A 21,742-nucleotide genomic window follows, 5' to 3' on the forward strand; every position below is an offset into this window, starting at 1 on the left:
ATGGAAGAAAAACACCGCAAATCCACAAAAAAGAGATGAGAAATTAATTGGAAATTAACTAACGTCAAATTGGGATTTAAAATCCATGACGCCAACTCCCGGAGAGCTCGGATGTACCCAGTTCGTTTGTCATGTAATTATAAATCCAATCTGAATTGTTGCACGGACAATAAAACTCCTGACTCCATGACGTGAATATATAGGGGGAGGGCTTTCGCCGGGTCCACCACCCTCCCCCCCCCACATCATGCATACGACACATCCGACTTTACATTCTATAGCACTCTCACTATCATTTTTATGCCGTGTATGATGATGGCGTAATGCCGCTATCCTTTGATTATTTCTCAGTTGCGCCATAATTTGGCGAAATCGTCCATAAATCAGTTCGGCGGGGCGTTGAGTCATCTCGGGTGAGAACATCGCCCGTCCCGTCCTGGTTAATATTCGGCAAGTGCCATGCATGTTGTACTCCTTCCTCCGCCTCGAATATATCAGGCTCACTGCGTCTTTAACACGTGAGGCAAAATAAAACATTGGCGAGTTAATTATATTCTCCACGTTCTCCGATTGCATGGCGGCCATAGTAAGAAAAGAAAGTTAAGGATGTTTTCGAATTTGAATTAGCTGTAAAATGTTAATGATATTTTTTGGTCAAGGAAGAATTGTTTTACCGATAGTCGACCGATACCACGTGAAACTTTGTCTCGTTTCTTTGCAGGCACTATTGAGGTCTACCCCCCCCCCCCTTCCTCCTTACCCAATCCCTCGATAACCAAAATTGTTTAATTGAAACAAATATAGGCTTTTCTTATTCTAACTTCGGGATATTTTCAAATTTGAAATAGCGGTAAAATGTAGTAGTGGTCATTTGTTTCATCAAGAAATTGTAGACCTATAACATGTGAAAACGAAGAGTCTCGTCTCTCTTCTGGTAATATTCAGGCCCCTCAAAAAATGTTATGGTAAACCGTTGATGTGCTATAGTGTCCTTTTCGTTATTGTGTGTTTTTAATGGCTACTGCTGTATTCTGCTGCTAATGGTTGCTAGCTTCAGACAGGCAATGAACGATTTGATTTATGTTTACGCCGATGTGCAAACACGTGTTTTAAGAGACCACATTGCCCAAATCTCAAAGACTATAAATTGCTAGAATTATTTGGCAGTGTACTTCTTAAACTTTGGTTCTCACCTTGGACGTCTGGCTGGCAGTCACTTCACTGTGTAAACCAGCCAGTTGGAACAATTTTCTAATGCTAATACCTCTCTAAACTGTACTCTAAAAGCACTGGTATTGTCAGTGCCTAACCTTGATCTGATAGAAACATGCGGACATCCTCACTGCTCGTACTGACAATACAAGTGCTCTGTAGCGGGATATAACCCGAACAACAGTATAGAAAAAATTGTCCCAACTTGGTGGTGTAAACCGTTTGTACAGAATTGTCTGAATTTGTGTATAGATTTTAGCATGATTTAAAATGCTAAAAGTTATTAAAAGTAATTTTTAGGACAATCAGATTTTCCACCATCTAGAAGGGATAAATTCAAAGAAGGAATATCTGTTCGGGTTGACAGCAATGTTATGTGATGGATGATACGACAGTTGTTTGCCACCCCCCCCCCCCACCCACACACACACTCATGCAACTTGCTCAAGTCACCGATTGTTTAAATGAAGTTCAGTGACATATTTCATTCGTTGACAGCAAAAGTTCTTGCAGGCTGATGTGGAAGCACAGTGAACTTGAATGAAGTTACTCTGGAGGGTAGCCTACAGTTTTATTTTGCATACAAATAACATATATCGACGTGCCATCACCATGGCACATAAATTCATGACAACCTCATGGTATCAAATTGAATGAATTAATAACTTAGTAACTTTTCATTCATTGTGTGAAAAATGTAGCTTTGGTGTAGGCCCGAATCGTATTTGGGGGGGGGGGGGGGCTGAGGTCTAACAGTTCGTTCAGATGTAGTATCCAATTGGAAGTTTGGGTATCAAAACGAGGACACCAATTGAAATTGAGATCATTTTCAGCAAATTTGAACCAAAATACTACAATATAACCCTCCAAAAATGTATACATTTCGGAATTTCGATATCGGAATCTTTCAGATAATTGTGCGGAACAAAGTTTCTTTTGATACCGTATTTTGCACATCTGAAACGAAAAATAAAAAAGAAAGGAATTACTAGTTGAAATTTAATCAAACCGCAGAAACACTCTCAACCCCATTTGCGAATCTGAACATAATGGATAAGAGTGAGGGCGTAAGAACTATAACCTTATAATATTAGTATATTAGCGTGCTGGTTAATCCGGCCCACGTCGTGTCTTACTGTATTATTTTCGATGATACTTCCTTAGTAATACTCAGTATTAGGCTTCGTAAATTGCCAACCAAACGTAAGAAATAACGTTCTGTGGTCCTTTTTTCTTCTTCTTCTTCTTTTTGAAAGAAAAGTCACGAAAGAAAGAGCTGATTGGCACGAAAACCACTCTTATGCCAGCTCCCCAGTCCCCATTACGTCGTCGAGGCTGTGACCTTGTGATTATGACGATGTTATGTGAAATGTGTATCACGAGTCCAGGGGAAAGGGAATATATATTAAATATTTATGATCTTAGCCAAAAGGCCGAGACTGGCCGGGTTACCTTACTTTCAGTCATAGGCGTAGGAGCCTTATTTGATTTGGGGGGGGGGGGCTGTAACGACTTGCCAAATATAACCAAATTTTTCGGGCGCTCCGCGCGCGTTCAACATGTTAATGTGCATATCAGTTTTTACATCGTATGCCAAAAACATACATTTATTTTAAAAAATTTTAAAAATTGTTATAATTATTGGGGAAGACGTTACAATAATAATGATAATAATAATATCAGTTTAACCATTGAAAAACACATTGCAAATTATATTTCTTTCAGTAGGTGCCCGAAAAATTCTCAGCATATTGCCCGAATTTTCACCAAAAAATGTTTGATTGGGGGGCTGCAGCCCCCCCCCCCCGCCTCCTACGCCTATGCTTTCAGTTAAACCAGGGGACACATTAATGTTATATCCAACGGTAGAATTGTTTTAACTTCAAATTCTTTGATATGATGGTAGTTGCAAATGCCGGTTGGCAGTGGCGTTGCCAGACATTTCAATCTTTGGGAGCACAGCACTTAATTAAGGGGGCACAATGCTTATTTGTGAATGCCGTCCTGGGGGAGGTGTCTAAGGGGAGGGGTGTCTCCCTTTTAATTGAGGGTCCTTGGTTGCAATCTGGTGCTATATTTGCAACTTTAAGAAAATTTATGTTCAAGAATTTTCGAGCTTAGTGTGTCCGATATTTATGTTTTTAATTGAAGCAGATAACGTTTTTTGTTTGAGTATTTATTTAACACTAAAATTCGCATTTGGGGGTCGGGGGACCTCGGGGCACGATATTCTGGGGGGAGGGCACGTGCCCCGTAAGCGTGATATTTTCTTTTATAGCGTGGTGCGTTTGATGAAGGTGTTTATATAGCACATCGTCCTTGGTGGTATGGTTTTATTTGTAAGGGGTGCTTGGACGTAAATTGGTACTATACGTTATCATATTTAATTCTTTGTTAAAACTACTTTTGTCAGTGAGTTATGTACATATGCTCTCCATCTCGCCATCAATGTTAATTTTTTGTAAATGAAAGGGCTTGGTTTAAAAAAAGATCTGGTAATTGTTCAAACAAATTAATGAACGATTTACGTATTTTTTGCAATAAAACATTAAGCGAGTTGAGGCTACGGGAGGGTATGGAGAGAAATAGGGGGTGGGGTGGGGGGTGAAGGTAATGTCTGAGGACACAAACTCTCAAAACAACGAAAAAAAAAACGAAACTTGTCTACACAGATGTGAGTACTTTACAGAAATTGAGATGTATTGTAATTTCTTTTTAAAATATTCTAAAATAATTCTACGTGTTAGTTGACACATTTATGAATGTATTATGGTTATACATGCACAGAAGGTTATGCAGCGAGAGGACGAAGAAAGTCTATAATGGTTACTAAAAGTAGGAACTTGAGAGGTTAATTGTCTTCAACAAATTTATCATATGGAATATAATTTACCCACTAAAATAGAAAGAGAAACTGACATTCTTTCGGAATGTAGGAATCTTGTTTTGTTTGTTGCAAATGTAAATATAAACAAAGTTTTCAGCTGAAAGAACGCTTCCAAATTTATATCTTAACTTAAAATGTAATACAAAATGTTATCAAACATTTTGTGACGTCACAGATGGCATAGGCACACGTGTATGTTATACACACAGGCAGCAGGAATGTAATTCCTTACTTTAAGCCACCAAAAAGGCACAAGAAACGATGAAGTTAAGCGTAAACTTATGAAACACTTGAAAACGAAGCAAACTATGTAATAAAATTATATCATTAATACATTAGATTACATTACGTTTGTGCTACATGAAATTGTCTGCATTGGATTCTACCGTTAAATCACATATTATTCGCTACAGTTTCGGACACACATGTTTGACGAAAGGAGATGAAGGGGTGGTGGGGGGGGGGGGGAGATACAGTCCGGGGCCCGGGTCAATTATAGGAAGTCTGGAAGAAAGGATAATGTATTCTCCTTTTCATAAATATAGGACGAATTGATTAAAATTGGGAGATTTCAAAAACGGGCTCAGTGACATCAATTATTGTCCCCGTAGTCCGATCTGGCTCTCGAAAACCCTGCAGGCTGAGGTCAGAAGTTCATTGAAACCTCGCGAAACTCTACTACTACAAATGAAGTGTTATTTAACTATCCGTTTATTACGTAACTAAAAATGTAAGTCATATATTGGTCTACATTTCTACAATTTGGCAATAAGAAATACGCCAGATTTTCCGAACTATTATCTGTCTGTCATTGATGGTCTATGATGACTTCTGCTGGATTACTTTGCGTTCAATAGAGGCCGAAGGGTCAGAGCTGGCCATAAATTTTTTTCGGATCTCAAAGAATTGTTTGTAGACCTCATCAAACTCTGGATTCAGACTTTCCTTGACGCGTTCGACCCAGGCTGCCAGTTTGGGGTGGTTTTTGGTGGTATCCCGACCTGATAGTGTTGGTTGTATGACCTGTATTTGCATAATATATATGTATATGCATGAGTGTTGAAAGAAGGAAGAAATGTGTGGACAATATCCGGTCCGGTGTTTATACAAACAGAGAGAAATATATCGTGGATTATCAATGGAATGTAAATAAATCAAATTTTCGAGAGTGTATGCTTAGTGTATACCAGGGTGTCCCTAACTTTATCCCCCCCCCCCCCACGAACCCCTCTGTGGATGTCAGAGTTGTCCACGAACCCCCAACTTTTCGGGACACTATCTGAGTCATTATACTATAATAGGCATAACAGTGCTTCGTAAAGATCAAGTATCATGTTCATGCACCCGTTAGGGAACCCCTGGTGTATACAGTCCTATATGAGTTGAGGTGAGGTGAATAGGGTGGACGGACATGTAATAACGGGATACCTGTCACCACCGTCGTTCACCCCCAATTGTCATCAAGTAGATTTAATTTTTTGTTTATTATGTTAATAATGACACGAATTCTCAATTTTCTTTTACCCTTCTAAAAAAAAACTAAATTTTACAGAAAAACAAACTGAGATCAGGCCTTATAACTTGATTATTTCTTCCTTCTTTCTTATTTTTACCTCGGCAAGGGCTAGGATATCAGCAATGGATATTTCGTCACCACATAGGAACTTTTGATCCTTTAGGAAGGTATCCTGGAGTTGGCTTGCTACGTACTCCATCTGCTTCACGTTTTCTTTGGCATCTTCTTCTGACGAAGGTTTACAATATGAGCGCATTTTGGAAAGACACTGCAAAATGGTACAAACAACAAAGAACAAAGTTACCGGAGAAGACCTCATTATCTTTAATAAAAATGCGCAGCATGGTTGTTTGTAGGGTTATGTAGTTTTCCTTTAGTACACCTATCTATAAATGATGGGGCCTACCTATATGCACAGTAACCTTTCAACTTGTGGAAGTCGGCGGGTACATGACACGTTGGTAATAAGGAAATGCGAGGGCGAAGAAGGGGGGGGGGGGCGTACGGCCAGTGGCGGACTGGGCCATAAATTGCTTTCGACTCACTCAGTGATCCAACCGCCGGCTCTGAAACAAGCAGCGGATTTGGCGCAACGATGGAATGGGCGCATTTGGCGCAAAGAGGAAATTTGCACCTTCGGGGCTTCGGACCAAACGACGCACAGGTTCCGAGCAGGGTAGGCCAATCCGCCACTGAGTAGAGCATGTCCAGGTAACGGAAAAAGGTAAATCTTTTCATATTATAATATGAACGATGTTTAAACCCTAGCAGATAATAAATAACCGAAACGGAACTATATATATATATATATATATCTACCTCATCTTGAAAAACTTTGCTAAACAGTTGTCTGGTGCTTCCATCGTGGTACGAAAGATATTCGTTCACTCTTGATCTTTTTCTCAAATCTTTCGGGTACCAATGATCATCGATATCCTTTGAAAATTTCTCAATCACATAGTAAAGGATAGCCCAACTGATGCATGGAGGGGGGAAAAGGGCAAAATTATGAAAAGGGACAATTATATAAAATATTGAAAATTGTAAGAAAAGACAAAATGGGAGCATAATAATCATGACGACGTCAAGCAAATACATGGTAGATGACTCACCTTTATAGACATATAATTTTTAACTTTTTTTTTTGGGGGGGGGGGGGTTGGGGTTGAAATTTTAACTGCTTTTAACGGTGGAGAAATTGTACAGATTATAAATACATGTATGAATTTGTGGACTGAGGTGTTTTGAGCAAGTTTAAATGTCAATTGAGGTCAGTTAACCACGTTCTTTAATTTCAATCATAAAATGTATGTCTTCTTTCCGTCAGTATATAGTTCTTCAAGGCATAATTCAGCCATGCGGCTTTATATATTGCAAGGTGTTGGGATAAAAACGAGTGGAAAGTTTTTGTCATCCGTCGAGTTTGGTCAATTCGTGGGCCTGTTTGGAAAGAATCGTTTTCGGCCACTTTTGCTTACTTTTCTAAGTTTTATATATTTTATAACTGTACGGAAAATATTACAAAGCTAGAATTAAACTCTTGGTGCATGGTTATATAGTACATAGCCTTGCTCCCTCGTTTTCTACCGAATTATAATTTAGTTTTGATAGGCCTTTCTCTCATTTTCAAGAAACGTGTGTTTGTTCAAGTTGAAGACTCTGTAGCATACATGCATGCTCTCTTAGCGACTTAAATTGACTTACCCTTCAGTGACAACAAAGTCGCCGTCTTTCAGGACCGGGACGCAATGACGCGGATTAATTTTCAGAAACTCAGGAGAGTGTTGTTCATCTATAGAGAAATTATATTTGAACATAACACATATTTAAACGTTGAAGTTTATTCCACTATAGCGTTGCCCTGTACACATATATAATGTAAAAACATATGTTGCAAGGATGGTCCACCAAGTCCCCTCCCTGCCTCCCCTTCACCGGCTCACTCAGTACTGACCGAAGCTGAAACTGGATTCAGATTAATGAGAACAAAACAATCAGATAGAGGCAGGGTATATAACGCATGGGTTCTGTTGATTGGAAAATCACATCTCGCCCTAGCTTATTTATCACATCCTCGTAACACTTTCTATTTTTACGGTGGGTCGCGCGGGATTTCCCCAGACGTCGACAATTTCTTCTACAGTTTTCGGAGCTTGTCGACGGAGATCGGTGAATTGTTATTATGGTTTTAACATCAATCCATAGTCCAAGCTAGCTTTCATTAATTATTATGAGTACGAAGGTAATTAGGCATTGGTAACTGAAGCAGTCGTGACGCATTCCTCAAGGTGAGCCTAAAAACTTGCGGATCGGCTGCTACCGACAATCTTTATGAACCAACTGATAAACAACGGGAACTTTAAACAGGGAGTTGTTATGGAAAACTCCCAGCTTTAAACTGGCTATGAACCGGTATTTCTGTTACTCCCGGAGCCGGGCTGAGCGTGTATAACAGCATCATCACTTTTACTAAGTTATCTACATGTGCACACAGAAATTATACGGAGATGGAAGGATATGCAGCTAACTGAATTGAGATGTTCGTAAAACGCACCTCGCGAGGGGAGACTCACCAGTATGTAACAAACCGTATCAATCCCGATTTTTCATATATTAGAATAATCAGGCTATATAGCCTACTTATGCATCCATGATCAATGCCAGTATACGATAGGCCCTACCCATATCAAACCATTACTGAGACAAAACTGATTCTCTAAAAAATTATTTTCAATATTACAATGAACCAAGGATTCCTGCATAAACACACACAACCCCCCCCCCCCCCCACGCACACACGACCCCCCAACAACCCCCCCCCCGCACCCCACACACATACAAACATAAATAACAAATCAGAACAACAGCAATTATAGCAAAATCAAAACGTAGACTAACCGTGCTCTGTTACTTTTTGTATGTATCAATGTATTAGGCCATGTGGGAGTAGTCCATTATCGTACGTAGCTTACCTATAAAACTCGTACTCATATATTGGAGTTAATGCAAACATGACGTACTCGTGCTTGAGTAGCCTTGTTCTCCAAAATACTCGTATGCAGTAACTGGAGGGAAATTTAAAAATGTACAGTACTCCTATACCGTATACTTATAGTGCTGTTGTACTCGTGCTGAACATACTAGCCTGCTATGTATATGCACACCTAACGATTGATGAAGTGTGCGTGTATGACAATTATGAATTATCTATAGACATGGGCATTTACGACCTAGTCTATCGATAGACCTATAGCCTATATGATACTATATACAATATATATTATATACCACATATTATAGACTACCGTATCATACCTGAAGAAAGATCTATAATATGCTCTTCCACCAGTAGCCCAGTTTTCTTTAGAAAGATCCTAACAGATCTCGATGGCATAGATAACGGATAGTAGTAAAACTGTAGCGCCATGTTGAGTTGAATTCTTCCACCGTATTGAATGTTTATTGAGCTCTGGCGGAAATGCTTCGCACATCAAGCTTTACGTACAAACACTATTATATCGAACACTTACGCTTCAACGCTCTAGCACACAGCGAAGTCTAGGTCAATTAAAAGCTGTATGATTCCACACTCTCGGCGTATATTGTACTGTGTGTAAATAAATCTGTTGTTCAAGTACGCACGGGTCAGAAACTTGAATCTGCTGTGTCATGCTTGTGTAATTTAGTTGCATGGGGGTCCATGAGTTGGTAGCTATAGCTAAGCCATATATGGCTTCTTAAAAGCCGATTAGGTCTACACTATAATTTTTTATTTATTTATTTATTTGTTTTTCCACAGAAGTACAAAGCGGAGGGAAGTCTTCCATAAAGCTTAAAAGCTTAACAAAGTGGAAGACTCCCTAAAGAAAAAAAAATTAATTAATAAATACAAATTGAATGTTTGTTACATAATGTACAGAAACTGCTGAAGTAAATAACTCATTTACATAATTTAATATGATGATATCAATTCTTTTTTTTTTTTTTTCTTTTTTTGCTAGCCTGAAGAAAATCCGTTTGACTTTTTCTGAAAGTTTTGCTCTAAATTCTTACCTCTTCCAGCAACTTGTCTGCCGGCAAAACTTTATTAGCAAAAATAAACCTCTACTTTGTATGGATGTTATGGGGAGTGGGGAGGGGAATTTGGGTGGGGAAGGGGTTATGATGAACTTAAGGATAAATCAGAATATGTTAGATGGAACTGCGGCCCACAAATTATCCCTTCCTCCAAACGCTAAGTGCTTAACTGTCTGAAATATGTTCAATGGTTTGGCTCAAGGCAAGTTATTCAGTGGCACATTAATTATAATCAGTTTTCTTGGGGGAGGGAGGGATGGGGTTGGGGTGGGGGGGTGAAGTGAAGTGAAGACAGTTTAAGTTTGCAACATTTGTATATTAAATCTGTCGGCAATGTTTTCTCTCTGGTCCGCGTTGTATGGCAACATGCTATAGCTAGATGCTGCTTTGTCATCTCCCGTGGCGGTAACAGAATAACTGCATGAATGGCACTCCAATGGTTAATTCACGGTCGGAGAGGCTTTAGCTTTGTTTTACCGGAATCGATTGGGGACTAGGAGGGGGCAAACATCATAATGGGGAACCTTCCCCAGTCCCTCGTTGCCACCGACCACTAACAGTTTGTCTCAAGTCGAGCTATAACCCAAAACGTGACTTAAAGTAGCCTATTAATCTCCTAAATGTTCACATCAAATCAGGCGGTGTTCAACAGTGATAGCAATCGTGTGTAAAGCACAAATTTCGGACTTTGAATTTTCAGTTTCAACGCTGCTGGCCGTTCTCGATATGCCAGAGACAAAATGACCACATGTTGTCCTTCTTTGTTTGCAACCTAAAAAGGAATTACACTGATTGTCAAATTTGGTCATTGGCAAACATTGGAAATGCATTTTAAGTTGGTAAACTGAGAAATGTGAAGGCTGGAAATTTGACACAAACTGTAAGATTGTTTACTCACGAATTTAAGGACAGCGTAAATTAATTGTATTTACTAGTGTTGCGCCGATATCACCAATATCGGTTTTGGCCGATATCCGATATTATCATCCCAATATCGGTCCGATACCGATACGATACCGATATTTTTTAACATACAAAATGAAGGCAAAATCGTACTTTAGTCATGCATACATTCACAAATAAATCTTCAAGTAAACAACAAAATATGGTGATTTGTTTTCCTTTTGTCCTAAGTTGAAAAGAATGACTTTTTTCCTGATTTTGAAAAAGAGAATGATAATTGAAATCCAACCAGAATCTTTTTCACTGCAGCGCTGCACGCGATAATAAAATGGACGCAGTAAATATTAGCCTTAACATCGTAAAGACATACAAGTAGCTACAGTGTTAACGTATGCTTGCAAAATTGCATCTTAATTAGGTTACGAACTGTTGATCACAATGTAAAAATAATAATTTATTGAGTTTCTACCCAATGTACAACTTATTCACTTGACCGTATAGAGAAAAAAAAACTGAAAATCAGTAGAGAAATGACCAATTGTGTACGGAAAGTAAGATGGTACACCTTTCAAATACTACGAAAGATCGAGCAAAACACTTTCGAAAAATTCACGCAAAACTGGCATATCGTACTAAATGCAACTAATGTCATGTAAACAAGGCTCTAGTGCATCCATTTATGAATATACCGTAAGACCACATCTGTTTTTAAGCGGGTGAAAAAAGAAAGTATTTTCTAGAATTTCCAAAAATACGGAAAAAAATAATATCCTACCATAGTTAATTGTATAGCAAATAGCCTAACCATCTCGGCGGTTACGGATCTCACGTAACTGAAAAGTTCCCTGGCAACTTGCCAAAAAATGTTAACAAACAGGTGTTACACAGGGGATGAGCTCACAGTGTGTTTGGGAAGGTACCTGGGAAAATTCGCAGCACATGTACGGCGGTAGTTGGGTATAGGATTAAACACCGCAGTTGCTAAAATGTACGCATTGTGCACGCTATTCATTGTTAGGCAGTCTAGAGACAGGGCTTTGCTGAACGTTGTTTGTTTCATAATATCGGAAGATTTGTAAGTTGCACTTTTTAAAGATTGAAAGACAGATTAAATCTCTCTTCATTTTATAACATAATATAGCTACTCTAACTTGTCATTTTAAAATTTTCATCTGTTTCGTGACAATTTAAATAAAAAAAGTATTTTGCATACTCAATTTTTCGGGGCTTTATCCCCCAGGATCCCCACAAGGGGTTCTACCCCATGACCCCACCAAGGCCCTAAGGCGGGCCCCTGGACACTACGCCTTTATGCTCGCACGCTACGCGTGCTCGGCGTGTTCGCTGGGCGAACACCGGCGGGAAATCGGCAGTGTGTTCGCGGAAAATTGAACAAGTGCAGTTACGCATCATGTTCAAGGTTTTCACGGAGGCCTTTGAGAAAATGAATGGTTAGAACAGTACAGTGTATACATGCTGCACTAATGCTATGTGTAGGCCAAGGTTCACGAAGGTCATTGGTTATATTCGCGCGCCGTAGACGTGTTTTATAGGTTTAGGAGGGTCAGGTATCCATGGATATTAATCGAAAATGAATCTGAGTTTAACTGACGCTAAAGAAATGGATCGTCTTGGGCAGATTAACAAATCATTGCAAGTATAAATAAGTAGCTCTGCTGTGAAAAAAATAGTTCAATATCGGTTTGCTGTTATCGGCAATTAGGCAAAATTTTACCGATACCGATATGCTGCCGATATTGCAAATATCGGCCGATACCGATATTGAAAACGATTATCGTAGCAACACTAGTATTTACTTTTGCTTCAAATATTGATTCATCCCAATGTCAATTTAACCGGACAATGTTAATTCGTGTAGGCAAGCAATTATGCCCCCATCGATTAGCTCTCCGCCAAACAAACAAAAACTTACCGAAATAAAACTTCAAATTACGTACATCACGTACATTTGTTTGCTCCTAGTATAATTTACTTCCGGTACAAAACTTATTACCTTAATTTAAATGAACACAGCATAAAACCAGAATGAAAAATGCATTGTGGTTTCGATGATGAAACATGAGCAGCTTTCATCATTAATCTGACGTAATGTATAGTGAGGGTTTACAATATACATACTAGATCTTAGTAAACAGTGAAAAACAGTTTGATGTGACAAACAATAAATTCACAATGACACAGGCTGTCCTGAAATGACCATTGACCGCAACAACAAACTTCTTTTACTAAATGTGATACATCAACATACTAAATATGACATCTGTCCTTGTTGAAATATTGTGTAAAACATGGTTTACACAATTTGACCCCTGGTGAACTCAAACGACCATTGACCTCCGCCCACAAATTAGGTTTCTTGTACTCAATGTGGTACAATTACATACCTAATATGCGATCTGTCCAAGCTTCCCATGCGATATTATGTTTTGGAAGGTGCGTGTGTACAGAAACAGGTAAGAGGGAAGTGAGGTAAGTGTTTGGCATTTTACTTCAAATGACCTTTGACCTCCACCAAAATCAATAGGCTGCTTTTACTCAATGTTATACACCTTCATACTAAGTATGAGATCCGCTCAAGCTTTCAATATTGAGATATCATGTTTACATGGTATTCATATTTTGACCTCTGATGACCCCAAATGACTTTGACTTTCACCAAAAACAATAGGCTTTTTGTACTCAATGTGGTTCATATACATATTAAAAAAGAGATTTGCCCAAGCTTATCTTTTTGAGATATCGTGTTTACAAGATTTTCACAAATTGGTCCCTGGTGACCCCCAATGACCTAGCTTTGACCTCCAAAAAAAAACAATATGCTTCTTGAACTCAATGTGGTACTTCTACATAGCAAATATAAAATTGGCGACCTTCCCTTCTTCAGATATCTTGTTTACAAATTGGGCATCACAAACGCACACACACGTCATCATGTAAAGGTTACGATTATCATCGAAACCAAAAAGTCATTGTAGGAATTGAATGAAGCTTTCACCACTATAAAATCTCATTGTTAAGGAAGGGTTATCATGGTTTTGGAACAACTTCTTAAACTGTTCTTTACAATGGTTCCTGAAACTTAGTCTATGGCGAGAATTATTTAGTCAAGAATATTCATTAGCATCAGTCCAGAGGAAAGGGTTAGAGTAAAGAGGGAGGGGGGGGGGCAGGCATCCGGGCATCTGGGTTCAAAAAGGTTGCGGGGTCGAATATGGATAAAGAATGTATTCTCCTTTCCACAATATACTATAGAAGAAATGAGGATTTCAAATAGGAAGCCGTGTTAATTACCCATAATGCTTCTCTAACACATACCTACTGGAATATAAATGGCAGCCATATCAAAGAAAACAGAGGTAAGGAAAATAAAGAGTTAAGTCTTACAAATATATATCTTATATTATCACTTTTAGATATACTTTTAACAGCTGCATTCATGTTAGAAAAAGAAATATGAAATTTCCAAATCTGATAGTTTTGTAATATTTCAGTAAATAGTTGTGACATACATTTGCTGCTCAATTGCTTGTTTCCCCTTTTTCTTCTTGCTCTCAGTAACAGTGTATACAAGAGTTGGTAAAGAGGAGGTATAACAGGGAAATGTATACAAAGTCCTGGTCCATGATGCTTATTTTATAAACTGACCTCTCGTCTGACAGATAAAGTTTCAATGGTCATTCTGTCGTAGCAATGACCTCTCCAAACCTTCACCGATGACAAGAGTTCAAAACTTGCCTAACTTGAATCCCAACCCCCGGTACATCGATGATGCAATATCTCATATGGAAGTTATAAACGGCTATGGCACATAGATTCTCAAACTGCTCCAAAGAAAATTACAGATATAAACGGGTAGTTTATGCAGCGATGGATTTCCTGTAAAAAGGAGGATGCTCAGGACTGTTTGTAGCTTGATTTTGAGTACCAAAGAGGTTTCAAAAGAGAGGGTCGTGGCCAGGCGCGGCGGAACGGAAAAATTATTGGGGGGGAGGGCTAATGTGTGGAGACTATCTAAGCGGAGCGCCACCATCGGTTGGCGCGGAGCGTACAAGAAAATTTTGGGTTTTTTCAAACCCCCAGATGGCCGGAAACGGCACTTCCCGAGTGTTTTATGCTGCGAATACCTAGCCCTAAAATATGGGTCTCAAGCCTGCAATTTCTCAGATTGCACGTAAAAGTCTGTAAAAACATTGTAATTTGTATATTCGATGGTGTTTTAAGAGAGTAGCTATTACTCGTAGTGTACTCGCAAAGACGTTTTTGAGTGTAGTAAGGGCAGTGGCGGAGCTAGGGGCATTGGTCAGGGGGGGCAAGAATGGTCTGTAGGGGCGCTTTCGACACTATCTAAGCGGAGCGCCACCACAGGTTGGCGCGGAGCGTACAGAAAATTTTTGAGTAAAGTTACTCCCTAGATTGCAAGAAATGACCCTTTCCGGGCCTTGCTAATTTGCAGATAAACGGAGAATAAATAGGTGTCGTCGCCATTTTGTCGGAAAATTACACCAACAGAATATGACAAATGTCAATAGGTATATGAGAGCGCAATAAAATAGTCAATAATCGCGAATAAGTTAAAAGTAGTGAAAAGCTGAAAAGGGCGCCAGCAGTCCATTTGAGTCCGTCAGGAGAGGGGGGGGGGATCCGCCCCCTGACTGTATATATGGACGCTTCGCCACTAAGTAAGGGGATGTTGGAGAACTGGCTGAAATGAGGCAAGTCATTGGCCTAAGACGAAGTTGTGTTACGCTTACCGGTACTCACACTCACTGCTTCCACTTTTCACGGGGCGTGAAGACGCGGTTGGGGTGACAATGTGGTCTATAGCCAGGGGACGGGCCGAGGGACCAGGGTCCCCCAGCAATTACTAAAATTATTACACCTATATAGTATACGTGTGCATCGGACAGATCGACAAGTATGCATTGAAAAATGGGCAGATGCACGTTTCGGAGCCTTGGTAAATATTGGGGGGGCTTATCATGCATTTGCCCCCTCAACTTTTTCATTGGGGGGGGGCTGAGCCCCCCCCCAAGCCCCCCCCCCCCGGTTCCGCCGCCACTGGTCGTGGCCCCGTAGACCTACTCCCTGGATCTATAGTGTACATGATCAGTGAAAATGCTGGGTTTTCTGATTTCTGAATCGATGTAGCCTTTATAGTCTATCAGCTAGATGAGAAATGGGGGACAGTGGCGTAGCTAGGGGGGTCAATGGAGGGCATGTGCCCCCAGCGCCGGGTTTAGGGGGTCGCTGAAATGGGAGACTGAGAGTAAAAAAAATAAGCACTTTTTAGAAAAACATGACAAAATTGATGTATGTCCTCAGGAATGAATATTTTCCAGTTACTAATAAAAATCTGAACTGAGTGTAGGTGTTTTTATTAGTAAATTTATAGATTGTGATTTCTTTTCATTCCATTTCGACCGTTTTCTCCTTTTTTTTTTATTCTGTTCTGTATTCTGTAATGACTACATGTCACGGAAATTTCGGGTATTTCAGTATACAGTTCCAAGGCAGTAGATTTCGAAAGGTGGAAATATCATAGGCGTACGAGCACAATTTGATTTGGGGGGGGGGGGCTGTAACGACTTGCCCGAAATATATAACCAAAAATTTTCGCGCGCAATTTATTTTTTCTTTCAGTAGTGGGGGGGGGGGCGCAATTTTCTACATTTGTACCCGGGCGCCAAAACCTCTAGCTACGCCACTGATGGGCGACCACCCTGTGTCAGCAATACAATCAATACAAAAAGACAACTGGATCATGTAAAGTAATGATGTTGCACTGGCAGAATTGTTTGAATTCCAAACCTTGCAGCTTCCCTTTAGCGTATCCCATCGTTTAAAAAGATACTCCAGACGGAGGAAGATGTACTTTCGATGGATGAGAGAGGAACACACTCATCAGACCTGTTTGCAACAAATACACGTTTTGTACTGAGCATGTCAACTGCAAACGTTAATATCTCGAAAAAAACAGTACCTGGGAACTGAACGGAGATTTCACCCGGATGCTAATAGAATATGGACCTCTTGCATCGGTTAAAAAAGATATGTTTCCTCAAGACTATCCTCTCTCATGAGAGCCCTATTGCTGCTACTGCTTGCCAGTGTATCTCGGTGGAACCTCCCGGCCGGACAGAGCAAACATTTCCTCTAGCGTCTCTGCCAAGTACGGGGTCAGTGATTCACTTACTCGACAGATCCAGTCCGATAACTTTGGGAAACCGTCAAACGGATCTCGATGAAAACATTCCAGAGTAACGATCTGTCAGGACCAAAGAAAAGATAAGAAGATATTCGGCAATTCATCCCAAATATACTAGAAATAAAACTCTCAAACGGTACAAAAAGTGGCAACATTTTTAGTGAAACGTTTAGATTTCTTTTACAATTAACTTGTAGTTTACGGTAGTACTCACAATTCATTAATGCTACTGTGCAGTGTTACCAGTTTGGCTAATTACATGCCAGAAATGCCAACATTTAGCATTTTTCAAATTTCACTGGGTGGAGGAAAAAATGACACTTCCAGCCAAACAGCCTTTCGGTGGTTCTTTGTGGCCTTTTTTTTTGAATGGCCTACCAATGCAAGAGAAATGGTCGCTAAAAATTCCCACAAAGAACATTGATTTTGACCATTTCTAGTTGGTCAGTCTGACTTTGGACTTACGTGTTGGTAGAAACATTGGATTTGTTTGTTACCACATTTCAATCCCTAATGTTTATCCAAGAGACACCAATAGCAACGGATTGTGAACAAACACAATTCCTACCCCATATACAATGTCAATTGACATTTAAAAAAAAAAACAGAAAATTCGTATTTTGCATTTTTTCACCCGATTTGGCCGCCAATCTGGGCGGTTGCGTCAGAAAAATCCGGCAACCCTGCTCCTATGTGTTGACATATTCTTTATGACAAATATTTTTCATATTACTAACATCCTTTTTTCCCCCATCACAGGGAAACAGTATACTGGGAAATCGTTTAACAAAACTAAAAGATTTCCTCCTCTCTGCAATGTGTTTCCAATATGTGAACAAAATGACAGAAACTCTAAAGAAGCCTAAATTATTTATTAAAGACATCCTTAAAAAAACATTTCAGGATAAACTTTCAAATGTGACAAGCTCTTCTTAAGAATACAAAATGTTTACCTCATTTGCAGCAAAGATGTCGGCCACACTTATTTCATTTCCGCAGAGGAATTTCTGATCACCTAAGAATGTCTTCTGGACAATATGTGTAATTTTCTTGACATTTAATTCCAGTTTTTCCTTTTCTTTGGGGTTATTATGTCCTTTCATCAATGCTTTCCACTGATGTAAAAATAAGAAGGTTAAATTAAGAACTAAAGCATCTTCAAACTAGACGGAATAATAAAAGTAAGAAAGTAATTAAAATTCAAACTACAGTAGTTAGGCTTAATATGCATGAAATTGAGAGCTGATCCATGATTTGGAAGATGATCAGGGTAAGGTTACCATATTTTTTTTCTAGAGAAACCATGATGAGATGGTGATATGTGGAGATGTCTATTTTGAGGGAGTTTCCCTGCACTTTCTGGGAAAACTTGATTTTGAGGGGTAACCTACATGCAAATGGTACCAGATTGGATGTGAAAGGTTCAATCCAGCGTACTTTTAATATAATAATTAAAACATAAAGCCAAAAGAATTGTTACTACTTACAATTTGCATTTCTGTACTTAAATTAAAGTAGCCAGAGTGTCAAATGATCATCAAGAGAACTTTGCTACTGAATTTATTACAAATTTGTTAGAACTACCTTACAAATGTGGACATTTTGTAGGTAGTTAAAAGTTATTAAAAGTAATTTTTAAATTTTCCACCACCTAGAAGGGATAAATTCAAAGAAGGAATATCTGTTCGGGTTGACAACAATGTTATGTGATGGATGATACGACAATTGTTGCCAACCCCCCCCCCCCCCCCAAGGACACACTCATGCAACTTGCTCAAGTCACCGATTGTTGAAATTAAGTTCAGTGACATATTTCATTCGTTGACAGCAAAAGTTCTTGCAGGCTGATGTGGAGGCACATGTGTGAACTTGATTGAAGTTACTCTGGAGGGGTAGCCTACAGTTTTATTTTGCATACAAATAACATATATCGACGTGCCATCACCATGGCACATAAATTCACGACAACCTCATGGTATCAAATTAAATGAATTAACAAGAGCCCAAGGGCACTGTGGTTCCTTGCTTGGGGTACATGACAATACACATCATATAATCAAGCAAGATTGGGCTGAAATAGTCCAAGTAATTGTCCTACATGTTCCCATAAAGTAACCAACACTATAGCCAACACTTTTGTGATCACAAAATGTGATCGGATTTTTTATCAAAAGGCACTTTTGAGATCTAAATATGGCGTCGAAAATGTAAGAAATATAAGAGACCTACAAGCGTGTCAACAGATATGATAACAATGGTGACCTCAGATGACATGACCTTTAAGTTTCAAAATGTTCCACCACCCCATTCACAACTTGTCCCAAAATATCAACCATGTCACACCTTGGCATTGAGATTTAATTGCATTAAATGTCAAAAAATTAACTTTTGAACTTGTATGTAACTTCACACACAAAGGTCACCCGGAGGTCAACCAATTGACATTTTTGATCGGTGAGACCTAAATAGAGCATGACTGTAAAAATTCAAACATTTTTTCTTTGCCCATTTTCTCCCCCCATAATACTACTTTTTTAACATTAGCTGACCTTTGGTGACCTTGGATCACATGACCGTTAAGTTTGAAAATATTCCCCTATACCATTTGCAACTTGTCCAAAAAAATCAACCTTGTCACACCTTGGCAATGGGAGTTATTGCATTAAATGTGTGAAAATTAACTTTGACCTCAAATAACTTCGCACACGAAGGTCAAATGGGGGTCAACCCATTGACATTTATGATCAGAAGGTACCTTTAACATCTGAAAAAAGCATCGAAACTGTAAAAATCCACAAAACACGAAAAGGTCACCAGAGGTCAAATTGAGGTCAAGGGTCACCCAGATGCGGGTCGACAATTGGATTACATTGAAGCAACTCCCAACCCTAACGGACAATTTGTTCTCAAGTGGTCGCAAAAATACTAGATTTTTATCATTAATTGACCTTTGGTGACCTTGTATCACATGACCGTTAAGTTTGAAAATATTCCCCTATACCATTTGCAACTACTCCAAAAATATCAACCTTGTCACACCTTGGAACTGGGAGTTATTGCATTAAATGTCTGAAAATTAACTTTGACCTCATATAACTTCGCACACGAAGGTCACACAGGGGTCAACCTATTGACATTTATGATCAGAAGGTACCTTTAACATCTGAAAATAGCATCGAAACTGCAAAAAATCCACAAAACACGAAAAGGTCACCAGAGGTCAAATTGAGGTCAAGGGTCACCCAGATGCGGGTCGACAATTGGATTTCATTGAAGCTACTCCCAACTCTAACGGACAATTTGTTCTCAAGTTATTGCAAAAATACTAGTTTTTTATCATTAATTGACCTTTGGTGACCTTGTATCACATAACCGTTAAGTTTGAAAATATTCCCCTATACCATTTGCAACTTGTCTCAAAAATATCAACCTTGTCACACCTTGGAACTGGGAGTTATTGCATTAAATGTCTGAAAATTAACTTTGACCTCATATAACTTCGCACACGAAGGTCACACGGGGGTCAACCTATTGACATTTATGATCAGAAATTACCTTTAACATCTGAAAATAGCATCGAAACTGTAAAAATCCACAAAACACTAAAAAGGTCACCAGAGGTCAAATTGAGGTCAAGGGTCACCCAGATGCAGGTCGACAATTGGATTACATTGAAGCAACTCCCAACCCTAACGGACAATTTGTTCTCAAGTTATCGCAAAAAATAATAGTTTTTTATCATTAATTGACCTTTGGTGACCTCGGATCACATGACCGTTAAGTTTGAAAATATTCCCCTATACCATTTGCAACTTGTCTCAAAATATCAACTGTGTAACATCTTGGCACTGGGAGTTATTACACTAAATGTCTGAAAATTAACTTTGACCTCATATAACTTAACATACAAAGGTCACCTTGGGTCAACTTATTGACATTTTTGATTGATGAGACCTAAATTAGAGCATCAAACTATAAAAGTTCAAACATTTTTTTCTTTGCCCATTTTCTACCCCCAAAATACTAGTTTTTTGACATTAATTGACCTTTGGTGACCTCGGATCACATGACCGTTAAGTTTGAAAATATTCCCCTATACCATTTGCAACTTGTCCAAAAATATCAACCATGTCACACCTTCGAACTGGGAGTTGTTGCATTAAATGTGTGAAAATTAACTTTGACCTCGTATAACTTCGCACACGAAGGTCACACGGGTGTCAACCAATTGACATTTTTGATCGGAAGGTACCTTTGATATCCAAATCTAGCATCAAAACCAAACATTTTCTTTTTTGCTCGTTTCCTCCCAAAATAAGCACATTTTTTCTACTGTGACCTTTGACCTTTTGACCTTGGTTTCAGATGTAGTTTAATCTCCTGATTCCAAAAAACAAAACGAAAAGTCTGTACAACCATCCTAACTCCGACCGAAAATCTTTGACCCCATATAACTTCGCACATAAAGGTCACACGGGGTCAACCTATTGACATTTATGATCAGAAGGTACCTTTGACATCTGAAAATAGCATCGAAACTGTAAAAATCCCAAAAACACGAAAAGGTCACCAGAGGTCAAATTGAGGTCAAGGGTCACCCAGATGCGGGTCGACAATTGGATTACATTGAGGCAACTCCCAACCCTAACAGACATTTCGTTCTCAAGTTATTGCAAAAATACTAGTTTTTTATCATTAATTGACCTTTGGTGACCTCGGATCACATGACCGTTAAGTTTAAAAATGCTCCCCTAACCAGTTCACAACTTGTCCCAAAATATCAATCTTGTCGCACATTGGCACTGGGAGTTATTGCAGTTTTAATATTTTCGGTTTTTGGACCATAACTGACCTTTGGTGACCTTTGTGGGCACCAAAAACAATAGGGCACACCTTCTCCATATGGCGGATCTATAGTCCA

The 21,742-nt window shown here is 39.1% G+C and overlaps 2 protein-coding genes across 2 annotated transcripts; both read right to left on the minus strand.

The window, feature by feature from the left end:
• Window positions 1-3,891: 3,891 nt before the first annotated feature.
• Window positions 3,892-9,223, minus strand: LOC139980877 (glutathione S-transferase theta-2-like). The gene is made up of 5 exons (XM_071992873.1): window positions 8,931-9,223; window positions 7,320-7,407; window positions 6,435-6,591; window positions 5,713-5,883; window positions 3,892-5,122 (listed from the first exon to the last, which is right to left on the minus strand). The coding sequence occupies exons 1-5, from the start codon at window positions 9,040-9,042 to the stop codon at window positions 4,919-4,921; spliced, it is 732 nt and encodes a 243-aa protein (XP_071848974.1). The 5' UTR covers window positions 9,043-9,223; the 3' UTR covers window positions 3,892-4,918.
• A 7,253-nt stretch (window positions 9,224-16,476) lies between these two features.
• LOC139980879 (glutathione S-transferase theta-2-like) lies at window positions 16,477-18,740 on the minus strand. Its single transcript, XM_071992877.1, has 2 exons — window positions 17,775-18,740; window positions 16,477-16,881 (listed from the first exon to the last, which is right to left on the minus strand). Exons 1-2 carry the CDS (start codon window positions 17,922-17,924, stop codon window positions 16,711-16,713), a joined length of 321 nt encoding a protein of 106 aa, XP_071848978.1. The 5' UTR covers window positions 17,925-18,740; the 3' UTR covers window positions 16,477-16,710.
• Window positions 18,741-21,742: the final 3,002 nt, after the last annotated feature.

The sequence above is a fragment of the Apostichopus japonicus genome, chromosome 15, assembly GCF_037975245.1.
Source record: "Apostichopus japonicus isolate 1M-3 chromosome 15, ASM3797524v1, whole genome shotgun sequence".
Lineage (NCBI taxonomy): Eukaryota > Metazoa > Echinodermata > Holothuroidea > Aspidochirotida > Stichopodidae > Apostichopus > Apostichopus japonicus.